This window comes from Hetaerina americana, unplaced genomic scaffold (genome assembly GCF_022747635.1).
Source record: "Hetaerina americana unplaced genomic scaffold, ioHetAmer1.1.p SCAF_9, whole genome shotgun sequence".
NCBI classification, from domain to species: domain Eukaryota; kingdom Metazoa; phylum Arthropoda; class Insecta; order Odonata; family Calopterygidae; genus Hetaerina; species Hetaerina americana.
In genome coordinates this window covers 18819972-18838860 of record NW_027287538.1, presented here as the reverse complement: position 1 = coordinate 18838860, position 18889 = coordinate 18819972, and the positions used below count along the sequence as shown (strand labels likewise).

Below are 18889 nucleotides of genomic sequence, written 5' to 3'. Positions count from 1 at the left end.
AAAATGGCATTCAGTATTGAATTTGCATTGAACGTAAAACTATGGAGTTTGAACCATAGCATGTAATTCACAAGTGATTTGTTTTACCATGATTTTGGAAAAAAAGTACATCTTATATGCCTTCAAATATGCTGATTTCGTTGTAATTTTATACTTATTCTTATATGTTTTACATCAATTAATATTTGAATCTTGAACTTTTGAAATCTTGAAATGTCCTCACAATTACCCTTTGTTCTTATTCATTTGAGTGAGGACTGATTATAGTTTTAGCGTACAATATATGATTCAGACACCAGGAAGAATTTTTACTTTGCATTTTGTAAAAGATTCGTGTTGTCCTACTTAAGTGAATGCTGATCATGATTGTGGAGCAATAGATTGTCATTGAGCTCCCAGGATATCTTTATCATCATTTTTGGTGTACTATCATAGTACTATGCTATCCCCTCTTAAATAATTGAACAATCAGGTTAAATTGCTACATATATTTTAAAAATTCTTCATTTCTCTGACATGGTATGTACATTTAAAAATTTTGATGTGTTTCAAAGATTTGCAACTGCTCTGACTACCATTTCTGTTGATTTCCAAATTATTTTGCGAACAATCAATTTTAACAGTGGAGAACATTTTTGCCACTATAACCTACTTTACAGTTTTATTGCATGATGTCTTGGATGTGTTTTAGGATCCCATGGGATGACCTCTGCACCCACACATGCACATTTACAGTGTGCCGACTGTTCAACACCAATGTCTTTGCTCTTGGGAAAACGTGGAAGGAAAAGGTGGCCTTGGGAAGTTGGAGTCGAGGAGCTAAGGGGACTTCAGCAGATCGATCAGGAGGGGGAACTGCTGAGGAATATCCCGAAACATTTTTAAGGAATCCACAGGTTTGTGAAATGATAATAAGGTGTTAAGTCTGTTAAATGCAAATTCCCAGAGTAGTAGATAAATTTTACCCATTACATTGAGTTATTTCATATTTCAATGGGGGATCGAGATGGTGCAGGGGCTAACGTACTGGCTTCCCACCCAGAGGGCACGGGTTCAAATCCTGGCGGTGTTGAATATTTTTTTCAGAGGTATCTTGATCCCTACTTGAGGTGCTTTGTGGAGGGCACTTTGAGTGAGTATGCCGTCCGTCGGATGGGACTTAAAACTGCGGACCCCTTGGCGCCTTTCGTAAAGAGTAGGCTAATGCCGACGCCGGGTTTCTCTCCACCCTTCTTCCCCTCCTGTCCATCCACTATGGCGCAAATGACCTCAGCAGTCGGTCGCCTCCCCTAAAAACTACTACTACTACCGATATTTCAATGCTGTATTTTTGTGAATTTTAGTTGTAAATGCCTGTTGGCTAATTCAAAATTGGCCTTTTAAAAGAATGGAAAATTTATTTGTAGGATTGAAATTGATGCATTTTCATTGTTTTTATTTTTGTATTGAATGTGTAAGTTTATCATTTAGGTTTTTAGACAAGAATTTCATCGGTTATCATGCTTGATAAATTATGAGTTGAAGTATGTTTGACATTTCACTTTGACATTGCTTAGCACCATTGAAAGGAGAAGGTAAAAGATTTCTCCCTCGCCAATGTTCAAGGGAAAGAGGGTAATACATAGAAGGTGGGGAGTGAGGACACCAGAGACCTTCAAATCACTTTACTAAAAAAACTTACCTGGCCCATGGACTAGATTAAAACATATGTTGTTAATTTGAACCATAAGTTAAATTATTTTTACAATATCCATCATGGCACAACGTATATTCTAAAGATTGCTGCAGAAACATATTGAATAGAAGGTGAATTCAAAAAGGAAGGGCTGTTTTCTTATATTGGTGGGTCAGGACAAATTTGTATGCATGTTTTGGGAAAAAAGACCAAAAATTTACATTTTCATATAATTTAACTACGTATATGGTTAATATATAAAGTATCGGTAACAATTTTTTCTTCAAATGTGCGTGACGGAATTGAGACCATCAATTAAGTGTGCGCATGATCGCAGATCGTTTTGGTAGTGATAGGATGACAGTGCACACTATTATCACTGAAAATTTGGCAATGTGAAAGATCTGCACTAAACTTGTCCAGAAGATCTTGATGAACAACCAAGAGCAGAGTCCAGTGTCTGCTTGCGAAGACCTTCTGCAACGGCATTACCATGATTCCCCAATCATCCCTTGCAGTTCCAACTTGGTACCAGCATAATTCTTCCTAGTCCCAAAAGTGAAATCCTCCCTCTAAGGACACCACCATGGGACCCTAATTGCCATCAAAGAAGCTTGCAAACTTACCCTTAAGGACCCTTAGAAATCTGCCTACCAGGAAACCATCAAGTCATGGAAAAGCCGCTGGCAAAAGTGTGCCGACACTCAAGGGATGTGACTTGAAGAATTTTGAGGCCTTATAACAATATCTGAAATAAATATTTTTTCTGAAACTTTTCCCGATACTTTTTATATGAACCATATATGCATAAGTTTGTTATATTTTGTGCTAGAAATTTTTTTTTCACCATGTAACGTAAGGTGTTTTGCAATGTCATTGGAAGATAAAAATTTATGACACAAACCTGCTAATCTTTTTGGTGAAATATAATTTTTTATATTCATAGTTCCTATTCGAAGTGCCTGTTAATGAAGAGGAAATTGTTATCCAGTTGCTTCAGTGGCCATCGGAGTCACTTGAGGAGTTGCCGAATGTAAATTTACCTATTGGTATTACTGTTTTTCAGGTAAGGAAGGCTTCAGGGATCTGAATAATTTTAAACTTGAGTCTTGACCACACTGCAATTGTCACACTATGTTCGATGGAATTTCCTGAAAAATGCATGAATCTCCTGGTATAATTCAGATGTGTGTGTCATCCTTTTGTAGGTGGAAGAAAACAGAAAATGTAGAATGCATGCTCTGCATTCATGTTGCCCAATTGTGATTGAATGTAAGCCAACATGTACTCGAGAAGTTTATTATCGTGGTCATGTTGTTAAAGGCTGTTACCTTCTTGTGCCTTCCACAGCCATTCCTGGTGATTTAGCTGATTTCTATCTCAGGATATTTTCTTCCAGCGTTGACATAAAGTTAAGGTGAGTGCCTGTTTAGATTAAGGGATGGTTCAGAAGGAAACTTCATTTAAAAAAAATCAAAATTCCAAGTGTTAATGAACCTCTTTAAGGATTACAGTAAGCTTCACTAGGTTGCAGATTGACCAATAAAAAAAAACAAAACTTCAACATCAGGATACTCGTACAATTGAGCAATGTTGCGGTTCTTGATTATTATGAACTTCCTATTGATAGTAATAATTGTGACTAGCTTAATTAAAAAGTATTGAGGTATCAAAATTCAAAATGAAATATTATAACTGTTAATAAGATGATTTTTTTATTTGAAAAATAAATGTTTTGGAAATTTGTTTTTGTAATTTAGGTACACGTTTATTTTAAAGTAACTATGAATTTATTTGGGGCCTACAAGATGGGGGAGAGTGTGTCAAAATTTTGGCTGGAACTGTGTACAAAGTATGTCCCAGTTCTGTTAGGACTGTGGCTATGAGGGGATCAGGATGGTGTGGTGGCTAACGTACAATTTCCCACCAAGAGGGCCCAGGTTTGGATCCCGTAGGCGGCAAATATTCTTCAGTGGTATTCCGATTCCTACTTGAGGTGCTTTGTGGAGAGCACTTTGAGTGAGTACAATGTCTGTCGGATGGGACCTTAAACTGCGGATCCCTTGGTGCCTTTCGACAAGAGTAGGCTAATGCCAATGCCGGGTTTCTCTCCACCCTTCCTTTCCCATCCATTCCTAATGATGCAAATGACCTTAGCTGTCAGTCGCCTCCCCTAAAACTTTCTTCTACTACTGTGAAAATTGAAAGACATGGATTATGTTAAAAAAAATCACTGTTTTTATGAAATAATAGCTTCCTCTGATTGGAAATGAAAAAATAGTTACGTTGTGATTCCACTGAAAATTTAATACAAGACGATCTGGGTTTCAATGTTCAACGTCATCTTCAGGCGACAACTCTTACAGACGTACATCTATATGTATTACACTCCAGTAGGGGCGGGGAGGTGAGAGGGTCGGGGGGTGGGTGGGGGAGGGTATTGAGCAATTATAGCTGGAGGGAAGGGTAGAAAACATGAGGAACCCTATGAGGAGCATTCCTCCTAATGGCGGAGGACAGTGGGTGGGTTTTAACGGTTCATGGACATAAATACAAAAACCTTTTACATATCCCTGAGGTCAAGGGAGGGTGTGAGGGAAGTAAAGGGGTTCTTACCCTCATTAGCGCAGGTATCGAGAAGTGGTAGGTTTAGGAGGGGGAGTGGGAGGTGTACAAAAGATCATTAATAATATTCTCTTTGGAGCATACACTTTTTGAAATTTCAAGCTGCTCTAAAGCGTCTAGTTTAAGTCCTTTCTTTTCTACTTGTGAAATTTCAAATTTAATTACAATACCGTGGATATAGTCCAATAAATTTTTTGCAAAATGTGACGTTGACTTTTTGTTCTTCATGCAGGCTTGGTGCCCTTTCACCCGGTTTTGAAATTTTCGGCCGGTTTGTCCAATATACACTGCGTCACACTCACATCTTAACTTATACGTTCCACTTTTTTCAATTTTTGGAATATTGTCTTTTGTGTGGGAAAGTAGGTTCTTGAGGTTCGATTTATTGTAATAGGCTAATTTAAACTTATCTTTCGGCAGTTTTTTGCAAATTCTCATAGTAATGTGATCCAGATATAGGATTCTACACCATTTGGCGGCAGAGTCTTGTTGTTGCGGTTGGGTTTTATAAATGTCTACAACTGCCAGTTGATTAAGTTTTTAAAAATACAATTTATCATGAGCTGCTTATTGAATCCATTGTTTTTAATGTAGCTAATTCTTTTTCAAAATTGTTTTTTGACTCGGGAATGTTCACTAACCTGTGAATCATGGAGTGAAAAGCGGATAACTTTTGGGAAAAACAATGCCTTGAGTGATCCGGGTGGGTGTTCTGGGGCTTTGATCCCTTATCTGGCCAAAAACTCCATCACAATCTTCATTTTGTGGGCTGGGGTGTTGTCATGGAGGAGCGACCAGGAACCAGCCGGTTGGTATTCGATGAATTCTTGCCCACAAGCAATGGAGGACACAGATAATATTCAGACTTAATGGTTTGCCCTTCTGGTACAAACTCTATACACATATGAAAACCATGGCTCCAGTCTTTGGCCCCCATGTACGTATGTGGTAAAAAGAGACCAATTTTAATTGAAAATCCGCTTTCGAGATCAAAAGTGTATTTGGATAGAAGATGATGTGGTGGTGTGTATTACTTAATCTCTCTATCATCCATGCACGAATTATCCATTTTGTGAATTTTCCATGCTACTCTCTCTTCACAGTACCTCAAAATTTTAATGAAATTAAAATTGCAATCATTAAAAATGCTCTGAAACTTTAATATACTTAGTGAAAAATACAAGTTTCAAATATCTGGGTTTCCTTAAAATTTTTTTGACTTAAACATTTTTGTACTATCTGCCTGCATACTTTCCCATTGTTTTCCTTGCATTCATTATACTTGAGAAATGCATATTCTTCTTTTAGGCAAGTAAATTCATAGCTTTACTATGCAAAAAATAAGTCGTTAACAATCCACACTGCATTTTAATCGGTATCATATGATGAATTAGACTCCATATCAGCTATCCTTTGCCAGTCATTTGTTTTTCCTGGCTATGCACTTGGTTTAGCTTACTGAGAAAAATATTTTCTGCTCTTCGTTTGATGATAGTTCTGTGGTCTTGTAAAATGATAATTCTAACCTTATTGAAATCACTGAAAATTAGAAAAAATTGAATTTTTCATTGATAAAAACCACAAATTAATCACAAGGAATGAAAAAGGGGAGTTTCTGCTTATTCATATCATGACCAATTTTCCTTGTCTTTCGGCTATCCATGTTTTTTTATTACCCATGTTTCATCATGCATACATTGGCATGGATAATGTAGAGTTTACTGTATTTTTATGTCATTTTTTTGTTTAGTTTATGCCATTGAATTTTCATTCATCTGTCTATTAATTTTTTTCCATACTTGCTTTTGTAGTCTCATTATATTTCCTTCGGTACTCTTGATTCTATTTATGGCAGTTATGCGAAGGGGAAAATGTTCAGTAATGAAATACATTTTCTTTTCTACACTCTCACTTTTTCTTTCTAGTCACTGTCCACTTCAATTTCTGATTTTTCTTTTTATATAGATTAATTTTTGTCTATCCTGCTAAATGCCATAAAGAAAAACGAAAAGAGTAATTCAATTTCTTTACAGAATTAGTCTGATAAATGGCCTAAATGTAATTTTTTCTTCTCCAGAGAGCTGAAGAAAGATTACCCGCGAAACTTTCACTGCCATCAGCTGTTATGTTGTGTACCATCCCCAGTTTATATCACATGTATTACAATCAAATGTGCTGAAGCTCTGCAAAGGTTGAAATGTAGTGCAAGTAAGTATTATTTCCCATGTTTGTTTGACTGTTGAATATACTTAATGTTTAACCTTGGTGGTAGAGTCCTTATCACTGTATCGCTTGTTTTTCAACACCCTCAAAAGTTCTTTGACAGTGAACTTATTAGTTGTATTGATAGTAAACAGTCATAATTTAATGTTCACGTTGCAAGTTTTTTTTTATTATTGAGGTATTCTTTTATTTTCTGGACATTTTTTGTTATATTTTTGTTGGGTTCACAACTTTAAGAATTTTGCCAATGATTTTGTTATCTTTATAATTATATTAATTTGGGATAATTATGATTTATGTTGTAATTCTAATCACATGGGATTACAAGGTCATGGTTGTACAAGTGCAAGGTCATCTAAGGTTGAAGCAGTTAAATTTAATTGTTACGATCAAGATTTTTGTTATAAGAATTTCCATTATTATGCTTCTTCAGCTGAAGTTGTAATTGATTAATCCTATTTTTAAGATCATTGAAATGTGATAAAAAGATAACATTTTGTGGTGAAAAATTGTACAGATCCTATGATTTGGTAATGTCAGACAATTTTCATTGGTTTGTGGAATTGTATTAGCTGAAAGGAGAAATCCTGTTTGAGGAATTCCAGACTGATTCTTCTTTTTTAATGATTATTTATTTATTTGCAGATTGTGACCCTTACTGTGTTGTAAGATGTGAAGGTTACAAGGAGAAGACAGCAGTCATGCGGAATACATTTAATCCATCATGGGATACATCTTTCATTTTCTATCGTTATAAAATTGATAAGCCTATTGTGATACGGGTGAGTCCATGTTCTCATGATTTCCTCATTAACACACATGGGTTGTTCGATTATTCCTTAGAAAATCCTCCAAGAGATGGCACTCGTATTATGGGAAAAGATTTGGTTTTAGTAAGTCTCATTGGACCTCTGTTAAAGTTTCAGCTATATCATGTAGTTTCATTTTCTTAGGTGATTGAAGCAATAAACTTTGCCCTATTAAAGTCATTTCTTTTCCTTTCTTTGAACAGTGAGTTTGATTTAGCATAGAGCTTATTATTAATGAGTGTAATTTGAACAGTCCTCGGAATGGAATGAATAGAAATGCCATTCTCCCTGTACACTAATGCACTTGGTCTAGCGATGTTCCAATGTCTTGATCCTATCTCAAAAATTAGATTCCTTCAGGCCTGCCAAATATCCATCTACTGAGGAAAATTTTGACCTTTGGGAATAGATGCAAATCTGATGGAGCCAAATCAGGTGAATAAGGCAGGTGTGGCAACAATTCGTGTCTTAGTTCACATATTTTTGCAATGGCAAAGACATATGCATTGTCTTGATGACAGATGACTTTCTTCCTTGCCAAACATGGCCTTTTTTCACATATCTTTCGCTGTAGTCTGCCCAGGAGGTTAGTGTAGTATTGTCTAGTAATTGTGGTAAATCCAGTGGGGCCATCTACAGGATAATTCTGTATCAGCAGAATCCCTTTCACAACCCGGAAAACGAAAGCCAACTTTCCGGCCCACCGTATTGCCTTTGCTTTCTTTGTTGGTAGTAAATGAACATATTTCCACTGCTGTTTTGTCTCTTCAGGTATAGAAGTAGAGCCAAGATTCATCTGTGGTCACAAACCAGTGCAGAAAATCTTGGTGGTTGCTCTTAAAATGGGTCGAGCATTGTTTAGAAATTTCCATTCTGTTACCTTTGTGATCCTGCATCAAGAGTCGTGGTATCCATGAAGTAGATAATTTTGTCATATCCAATGTGATATGCCCATTAATATGACATCCCTTCAGCTTCAGCGATTTCTTGCACTTTCAGTTGGCAATCCTCCATAACCATTTTATGCACTTTTGCAATAAATCCCGGGGTAGTGGGACATTTTGGCCAACCACTACGCGGATCATTATCTGCGAGTGAGCTGTACCTTAAAATTGTTTGTTCTCCTGGCAACAGTTGAATATGAAGGAGCTGTGTCTCCCAGAGCATTCTGAAAGTCCACATGAATTTTCTTTGCTTTCATACCTTTCTTTACGAAGCACTTAATCACTGCTCAAATATCAATTTTTTCCATCTTCACAAATCACTACACGATCGCGGGAAACGCGGGAACGACTTCAGTGGAGGGTCCGCACCACAGATCTCTTCCCAGAGCACTGACACATTATTTGTTTACTCATACCTATCACAATGGGAGAAACTCATTGCGCTAGCGATGAAATCTGCTGGTGATTCTGAGAACCTTTCAAATTACACTCATATATTTAGGCCAATCACAAATGATGTAAAGTGCATTAAAAATCATGAGCAACATTTGATAGAAGATCTTGAGGTTGAAGCATCCAATGGAATATTGAAACCACTTTAGTGGAAGCATAAGGGATCATAAAAATAATTATTGGAAAATTTTAAATAATCTAGTGATCCAATTAATTCCAAAGATGTATTTATGGCAAATTTAGTTTTAATTGTTAAAAAAATGGCTCTAAATGTGGAAGAAATAATCTAGAATAAACTTACTACATAATACATTAGTGAATGCACATTTTTGTGACAATGGTGCCTGCACCTGTTCTTTTAAGTGCCCAGAAAATTCGTTGCTTTTCGTTTAAAACTTTAGGATCCTGAAAATAAATGCATGTACAAGAGACCCATTTTTATAACCAATTGTATGCCATATTTGTAGGTGTACCACTACAATGTATGCTTGCCAGACAATTTTGTGGGTGAGGCAAGCTTTCCTGGTCCTGTCAACCACCAGTGGACTGAGATCCAGGCTAACCTGATAGACCCCAAGGCCAAGGCAAAACGGGAGCAGAGAGAGGGAAGTGAGCCTGGCGACAATGGTGGTGAGTGGAGGTCACTTCAGAGATGGATGGTATTGGGGGTGTAATATGCATTGCTCATTGAAACTTTGGCTAATCAAAAACCACCTTTGCAATAGGGTATTGTTTCTCAAATATCAGTTTCTTCGGTTCTCCAAAAAGAATCTGACATTAATGAAATGTACCCCTTAATTAGCCATGTCTTAGACATTAGTTTTCTGAGGATTCTGCATGCATAAAATTCACAATGAACGAAGTTATGATTTTAATTTTAACGAAATTTTGATTATGAAGTTTGTCAATAAAAGAAATGTTTATTTATGGTGATAAATCCAATATTTTTGTACAGTCATCAAGAGTGAATGAAGAACAAAAAGTTCTTTTATACTATATCTATGTTTGATTTTGATGCAGTCAGAAGTAGTAAATAGAAAGGTACATGATAGAAATATTATGAGGATTCCATGGGGAAAAGGCAATAAAGGGAAGTGGAGGGTGATAATGAGGACATTTCTGAGTTCTCATGCAAGTTTAGCCTGAGATTTCCATTTCCATTCTGAAAATCCACTGCAAACAATAAATCACGATTAAAATTTTGAAATTATTAGCATGCAAATATAATCACTAAAATGCAAGTATGCCAGTAGTAGACGGAATATCTATGCCATATCATTGTATTCATATACTTAGTAATAGGTTTGTCCCAGAAGAACCCAGCAATGGTGGTATTTATTTGAAAAATATCACTGTATTAGAAAGTATGCAATCTATAAAGCATATGTTTCAAGTTTGAAGATGCCACGTTGTTTAATATTTGTTTGGTAGCCATCAATAGTGAACGTTTTCAGTGAATTTGTGAAAATGGAGAAAATTGGTCATCGTTATGTGATACAATACTTTTATTTGAAAAGCCTCAGCCCAACCAATATAAAAGCTGAACTGGATTCTTATCAGGGTGAGTCTGTGCCTTTGTTGACAACAGTAAAATATTGGGTAGCAGAGTTTAAATGAGGTCTTACGAGCTGTCAAGACGAGCATCGCATTGATTGACCAAATGAGGAGATGACTCCAGAAACAATGAAGATACTGGATGATCATTGACTGAAAGTGCCCGAGCTAGGAGACATAGTAGGCATTTCAAAAAGTGTGGTACATCGCATATTAACTGAAAATTTGGACATGAGAAAGGTGTGTGCAAGGTGAATGCCGCATTTGCTCATACACAAGGCAAACCAGTGTTGTGAAGTTGTTTCAATTGAGTGTTTAGCAAAGTTTCACAGCAACAAATAAGAATATTTGCAACGTTTCATAACCATGGATGAAGTATGGGTCCATTACTTCACACCTGGTACAAAAGAACAATCAAAACAATGGATTCAAAAGGGAGAACTGGCTCCAAAGAGGGCGAAAACTGTTTCTTCTACAGTCAAGGTCATGGTGTTGGTTTTTTGGGATGCACATGGAATAATTTTCATTGACTATCTTGAAAAAGGGAAAACTATTATTAAGGTATTATGCAAACTTATTGCAACTTTTGAGCAAAGAAATCAAACAAAAGCAGCCACATTTGGCTAAGAAGACAGTGTTCTTTCATCAAGACAATGCACCAGCTCACAAATCCATTATTGTAATGGCCAAAATTCATGAATTTAAGTTTGAATTGCTATCTCATGCTCCCTATTCACCAGATTTAGCCCCCTCGGATTATTTTCTGTTCGCAAACTTGAAAAAATGGCTCGGTGGTCAAAGCTTTTCCAACTGTGACAAGGGATGCATGCAGTAAATGGCTGTTTTGAGTAGCTAGACAGTTCTTATTATAAAAAGGTTATCAAACTTATTGAATATCGCTGGAAAAAGTGTATAGAGCTTGAAGGAGATTATTTTGAAAAATAAATACAAATATTTGTGTTCTCTTTGTTGTATCAGGTACTTCTGGGATCACCCTCGTTTAGTCATGTCTGTTACTCACTGCTACTCTTACATCGACTATTCTTCTATCATTCGTACTTAAATTGTGAGCTCTGCACACATGGTGTAACAGTTGTACCTGTCACTTAGGCCAGGTGTTTTAAATCAAGATGACTAATAAAAAGCCAGCCGTTAATGGGTAGAATGTAGTTAACTTAATCTTGAATCATCATGCAATCTGGCTTTTAAGTTCCATGTGGTTGGAAAGATGATTCGAGAATCCCTCCTTTGGGCAATGGGGGAGGAGAAAGACAAGTGACACTCCTGGATCTGTAAAGGTCCTTACTGGTTAGAATCTGGAAATTCTTCTTTGAAAAATTTGGAAAAACCAGGAATTTCCAGGAACTCTATTGGTGATTTTTGCTGGCAGCCATGTTAACTCCTAAATCGTTGGTATGCACAGTAAAGCTAAATAATTATTCAGGCTATTACTTCACACCTTCCATTTTGGTTATAAAAAAGCCATTGTTAATCAAGAAAAGGCCATATGGGGGAAGCTTAGTTGTGAAGGAAACCTGGCAAAAGATAATAGATAAAAATTAGCTAAATCATCTCTGTGAGTTGGTGAAATTTTATGTGAATTCTTGGTTTCCAGGACATAAATTTGAGATATTGAAGGAGATATTGATATGGAAAGCATTCTGCGATTCAATTATTGTGTTCCAGAAACGATCAGAATGGGTGCCTTGAGGAAAAGTCACTAAAAAAATAATGCCGATTTCTAGCTCCAAATATTCTGTTCTTTAGTTGACTTTCATTGGAGTTATTGGTAACATTTTACTCATGTAAAAGTAGCATTGTAACTGGTCCAGAGCTTAAATCTTTGTGTAGAAGTGCAAAGTTTCTTTTTTTACCCTCATCATGAAGGAATTCAATAAAGTTAAACCTGAAACTGTTATGTTTAACTTTGGTGTTGCGTGATGTGGTAGCTATTTGGAAGATAGTCATGATTGGGACATCATATTTTGACCTTAAAAGATGTAGGTAATCATAATTTGGTTACCATCACCTCTGTGGCAATATCTGAATTGTATTATCATTCTTATAATTATGTCATAATTTTAAACTGTTCCAAATACCAACTAAAAGAAAGTTGAAACTAATTTTGTCAGTTGGGTTGGAGCCCCTAGCTTAATAAACCAAACTAATGTGAGAATGAGATTTTATTTTGATTTTTCTGTAATTTCACTCTTTTAAATCGCATTAATGCTTCCATGAAAGCTTTATCTACTAAGTTACACCGTGTATTGTGTAATTATTTTTATGCAGTGACAGTTTAGACCAAACTTTTAAACAGATTTTAAGATTCTCTGACTAAGCATACGTGAACTGTTAACAAGGTTTACTCATTCTTTGATAGCTTCAGTGGTAAGGAACACTGTATGAGATATAAACTCTAATGAGATATCACCATGAGGTGCAAAATCGTTGATACTCCAGGCAGCCCTACTTAGTTACACTAATGTTAAATATGATTTATGGGGACAGTTATTTTGGAGTCATATGCATGAACTATAAGCCAAACTTAAACTTATTTTCCCATGTGTCAGTGAGGTTTGACAATTGGGTGAAAGAGAAATTTTTGCTAGTGTTCAGCTCATTCTCAAAACAAAGTGTGTTTACTCTTCAAATTTCTTTCTTTTCAATTAATTAACCTCGACATTTGTTTATTTCGTCTAACTTTTCCAATATTTATACAGAAATTTACTACATTGTCACTGATTAGTTAATTAAACCTTATAATGATAGAACAGAATTTCTATTTTCATTCTTGAACCTTTTTTTTTCTTTTCAGCAGATTCCACATCTGATGTTAGAGGAAAAATAATTGTGGAAATCCTGACTGAAGATGATGTGATGGCCATTTAGCAAGGAAAAAAGTGATAGGCTATAATGCCGTTGAGATTATTCTAGTCAAATTTTTTTAACTGCGCACATATTTAAATTATTGATATTTTGCAAAGCCAATATTTTAATTTCAGATCGGTATTTTGATCTGAAGGGATAATTCTTCAAGCACATAATGTTTTTTTTTACATTTACTTCATATTTATTTGGTGTGAAATTTTTATATAGCTCTCTCACTCATGGAATCTGCAACCCTTCCAGTGATAGCAATGTTTCCAGGTATTTCTTTAAAAATTGAATTAACCAGACTCAAAATTTGTCACCTGACTGAAGGCTAGTCCTCGTAAAGTCCGCATGGTTTAACTCATCATAAAGCAGATTTTTACTCTATTCCTGTGTTAGGGAATGTTTTTAGGGTATATTTGGTCATTAAATGTCATGATGTTACTTACTGTTTGTGATATTTTCTGCTATTGATTGTGCCAGGTTTCCTCCTGAGGTCACTGGCTGCACACAAGATTGTGTATTTAATTACACATAATTGGGAAATGATAATTTTTTTTCACTTTCAATACTCAGGCATTTGCTTTTGTCCTGAAGGAAAAAAATCCATTCCATTAAGGTAATGTTTTATCACACTGCATTAATATATTTTTGATCAAAGGCATTCAACTCCTCTGTGAGAGCTATATTTTTTCTCCATGAATATATTACATCATACATTTTTTATAAAAAATTTGTTCCCATTTCCGGTTAAACATCAGGAAAGAAATGTAGTGTGTTACATTACATTACATGCATTGAAATGCAAAAAATTGAAGTAACTTTACTGTGCTACATGAACGTGTCAAACATGTAATGTTGCCTACCTTCAAGTATTAGTGAATATTTTTGTGAAAAATAGAACTTACCATCTAAGGATAAATCAGTCTCGATATGTACATAGTCTCTGCTTTGTTTTTGGTTTACTTTATAAGCCACCTTCTCTTAGGTCATTTCACTTCATTATATGCTTCTTTATATCCCTTGCCCTATTAATCATTCTTTTCTTTCAATATCCCAGAAACATTCATGTACAAAACAAAATATAGGTGGTAAAACCAGTGATGTAGATGTAGATGAGAAGGATGCCAATGCCCTTATAAAACTAACCTTCACCCTTTGGGGATTCGTATGAGATATCTTGATGCTAAAAAAGAACGATGAATGACCAATTTGATATTTTTCTCTCGTTAAATAATTAAAGAATAACAGATGCTTCCTCTATTTTTGTTGAAACATTTAAATTTGCATATTTCTCATGCTATTGGGGAGAGAATTCGGCTCCAAATCAGAAACTCGCCCAAATTAGAGAAACTAAAGAATTATTATCTTCAGGTCAGATCAATTCCTGTTGAAACCTAATTGAACAGGATAAAAATATGGAACTTAAGATAATCTGGTCAAAGTCCTTGACATTTCCAAAGGTTGATTTATTAATTAAATGCTTTTAGCATTCTATGCATCATTGCATAGAATGCTAAAAGCAATCATGCATTCTATTCATCATGTTCTTATGGCCATGAAACTTGGTATTATCAAGCATGTAAACTCATATTTTTCTGTAGGTCATCACCGTTGAACAGTCTTCGTTAGGTTATCATCCTTCTTGGGAAATCGGGTTGCCACACCTGGCCTTTTTGCCTTTGTAGTATTTGCAGCAAAAATACATATGAGTGTTATACAGGTCTCCAAATCTGCCTTTCTAGTGATGGGAAATATTTTATACTTTCCATGTGAATTTCTCCCTCTATAAATTGTCTAGACTTTTGAGGCTGTCATTAACTATTTAAAGTGAGTAAAATAAAATTCCTCTGAAGTTACATTATTCCAAGAATAATTTTAATTCAATTCTAATTATTCTGTTACCTGCTTAGTGTATACATTTTCCAATTTATCTGGGTAAATCTGTCGCCCAGATAAATTGGAAATTAACTTCTGTCTTAAGTAAAGACTGAAAGACCATTTTGTGAATTAAACAAGAGTGGTTAAGGAATTCAAGATATTTAGAATTGTTCTGAACCTTGTGTTATCACAGATGGGATCAAACTGTATATTGATCGGATGATATGCCTTTATAATGTTACTTAAATTAAGTACATTGGTACCTACCTTTTATACTTATTTTTTATTGTGAAGTAGAGCTGTGTCACGGGGCAAGATATCCTTTGAAGTAGAAGCCTTAGTTCCTCTTCACAATTTCATTGGCATTCACTGAGATATGATTGTTTGACAGGGTGGCCAGTTGATGCCTTCTTATAAAGAAAAGTAGAAGTATTGGATCAGTAGAACATCCAGATAATACCAATGCAATAATTTCAGAGTGTAAAAATCATTCGCCTTGACTGGGATACTATGGGACTGGGATCCCAGTCAAGGCGAATGATTTTTACACTCTGAAATTATTGCATTGAAATGCACATTAGCGGATGACTCCGTTAAAAGTTACTGTTGCGGCATCTCCCGCAGTTTCTTTGGAATCCAGATAATATTTATGAAGCTTTAAATATGCTGCTTAAGATATACTACCTTGAACAAAAAGTTCCCGGAATAACCACCGTGTGGCGCTCCCATCGTTCCGATTTGAGTTCTGTTTTTTTTGTTAAATTGGTACATCTGTTGTTGATATTCCCTTTAAATCTTAGTGTCATAACTTGACATTTGCAAAAGTTACGTAGCCAAGAGTACATCTATCTCTGTGTGTGTTGGCGATTTTTTACAATTGCAGAAATGGATTTAAATTTGCAACAACGAACTTGTATTAAATTTTGCGTAAAAAACGGATTTAGTGGCGCACGGACGTTGGAAATGTTGGAAAAGTGTTTCGGCAACGATTCTCTAAAAAAAACGGTCGTTTACCAGTGGCACGAGCGGTTCAGAAGTGGTCGTGAGTCAATCGAAGATGATGAACGCAGTGGCAGACCATCGACATCGAAAGTCGGTGAAAAAATTGATAAAGTAAAAGAAATGTTGGTCAATAACCGCAAATTAACCATCAGAGAAATAGCGGAGGACTTGAACATTGCCTATGGATCCGCCCAAGACATTGTGGTTAATGATTTGGGTTTCCGTCGTGTAGCAGCAAAGTTAAAGTGCCAAAAGACCTCAATTTCATGCAAAAAAGAGACCGTGTTGACGTCGCAAAAGACATGATTTGCGAGGCTGAATCCGATCCCACATTCATCAAAAGGATCATTACTGGAGACGAGACGTGGGTTTATGAGTACGACACGCAATCCAGACATCAGGCAAGTGAATGGCGTTCACCAAATGAGCCGAGACCAAAAAAACCACGTCGTTTTCAGTCAAAAAAGAAGGCAATGCTGACGGTTTTCATGGATTACAACGGTGTAGTGCATCATGAATTTTTGCCAGACAGTAAACAAAGAGCATTATTTGGGCGTTATGAGACGTTTGCGTGAAGCAATTCGCCGAAAGAGACCAGAAATGTGGGAAGAAAACTCGTGGATTTTGCACCGTGATAACGCACCGTCGCACAGTGCTATCATTATTCGTAATTTTTTGACGAAAAATGCAACAAATACCATCCAACAGCCACCGAATTCACCTGATTTGGCTCCCTGTGACTTCTTTCTGTTCAATCGAGTTAAAAAACCATTACGGGGAACGCGTTTTAGCAGCCGAGAGGAAGTAATGGAAAAATCGCAGGAAGCACTGATGGACATACCGAAAACCGACCGTAACTTTTGCAAATGTCAAGTTATGACACTAAGATTTAAAGGGAATATCAACAACAGATGTACCAATTTAACAAAAAAAACAGAACTCAAATCGGAACGATGGGAGCGCCACACGGTGGTTATTCCGGGAACTTTTTGATCAAGGTAGTATTAAGAGTATAAACAGAACCCTTAAAAGCTGTCATTGTCAAAGCACATTTAATATCAGGTAACATGTAAGAATACTTTGATAAAGTAATGGAGTTAGTTGGAAAACTAAATATTTATAATCTCACTTTTTCTGTATGATTAATGTGGTGAATAGTGCAGTTGGCTTTAGATGAGATATTACCTTGCTGCCTGGTACCTGGTTTTAAATAAATCCAAGCTATAGATCATATACTATTGAGCCTTGATCTGTAGTTAATTTTTAATATGGCAGAAATTTTCTGCTGGAACAATTGCAGTTTTTTTAGATTGTTGCCTAGTCATCGTCATTATGGTGCTTGTACATTATATATAAACAGAAAATGTATGCTCCATGTGCCTCTTAACACATCATTCATTTTCCAGTTATTTTTTTTAACTCACCAAGTAATATTTTGTAGAATAACCAATATTATACATATGCAATACGATATTCATTCATAGGTATGCCATGATTTTGAAATATGTGCATGGAAAGTGAAAAATCAACAGTTTCAAGTTGACAAATGTAATTTCTCTTGAGTTTTAATTATGGTGCTTATTAATGTACCTACCTCCTAGCTGTATGTTTTTCATGCAATGTCTTTCAAGATTCACCTGAAAAAGTGTGTATCTCCAGAAACTGGAACTAACTTGGAATATAATTATGTTTTTTTTATTTTAATTTAAGCAGAATCCCATGTACTTTGACATGGCTGATCAATGGAAAAATCTCTTGTAATCTCATTTTGAGATCGATGAAGACTGATGGAAGTGGCTTATTGATAGAGTAATTGGGCAATATATTTCCTTTTTAAAATATTTGTTCAATTTTTTTTTGAAAATCTAATGATGATAATGGTGCTAGGAATGACACTGGATTTCCTATTTACACTTTTAAGGAAGCTTGAATTTGTAAAACATGTATTGAGCATCTGTTGATGTTCCCTAAAAGTTACTAAATATCATAATACATTAAATAGCCTTCAGTTCTAAGGAATTCATGGATATGTTATGATTCAATGTAAAAGTCTTTGTAAAATGGCCAAATGAGGCCATTTTAGAGGGCACTAAACTTTATGATATGAATGAAAGCCTACTAAGATTACGTGGGATTGCATGGATATGTCGATTCTGAGTCATTTGAAGTTACTGAGTATGCAATGCAATGTTGAAAGCATATGTTAATGATGGGATAATTTTCTCTTAAAAGAATCAATGTTATGAATGGTTATTTCAAGAAATTGTTCACATATTGTGTCATAATACTTTTTTTCTGTGGTCAATTTATTGTATTCAATAGAGTCTAAATTGCTATTTTTAATTTATAATACAATTTACAAAAATGTGGCCCTGTATAATATATTTAGGATAAATATTATGTGATTTTATGTGATCTCAACTCTGTGCTTGGGTGTTTTTTACATTTATTTTTATATGATAATCGACTCTCTCCTTTTTTATGACAGCCATTTTGGCTTTTAAATTCTTCAAAAGTGCATCAATTTTCTGAATACATTACATTTGGGTTGTAATAGAGCTGTTGTTAATTATTCAATGAAAGATTTGGTGTACGTTCAAATCAGAATGATTTGTATTGTATTCAATTAAAGTACAAAGACTGTTGAAGGTGGCATTGTAAGGATGAATTAGGTAATGTGCACTGCCGTAGTAATTTGGAAGGTAGCCATAATTAGGACAGCACAGTTAACTTTAAAGATGGAGGTAATTGTATTTTGCATATCATCACCATAGTTTTTAATCTGTGGCAATATCTAACATGTATTATCATTCATACAATTGTGTTCATGTTTTCAAATAATAATAATTTGT

General features: G+C 35.4%; 1 protein-coding gene across 1 annotated transcript in view; it reads left to right on the top strand.

Moving 5' to 3' along the window:
* The window catches only part of LOC139699014 (calpain-5-like), a 40925-nt gene extending 25921 nt beyond the window's left edge, over positions 1-15004 (top strand). Inside the window, exons 8-14 of the mRNA XM_071598011.1 lie at positions 692-896; positions 2622-2741; positions 2884-3092; positions 6378-6508; positions 7169-7305; positions 9197-9359; positions 13102-15004. Coding sequence (XP_071454112.1) covers positions 692-896; positions 2622-2741; positions 2884-3092; positions 6378-6508; positions 7169-7305; positions 9197-9359; positions 13102-13172 — 1036 coding nt within the window. The 3' untranslated portion in view covers positions 13173-15004. The remainder of the gene's footprint in view (positions 1-691; positions 897-2621; positions 2742-2883; positions 3093-6377; positions 6509-7168; positions 7306-9196; positions 9360-13101) is intronic.
* Positions 15005-18889: the final 3885 nt, after the last annotated feature.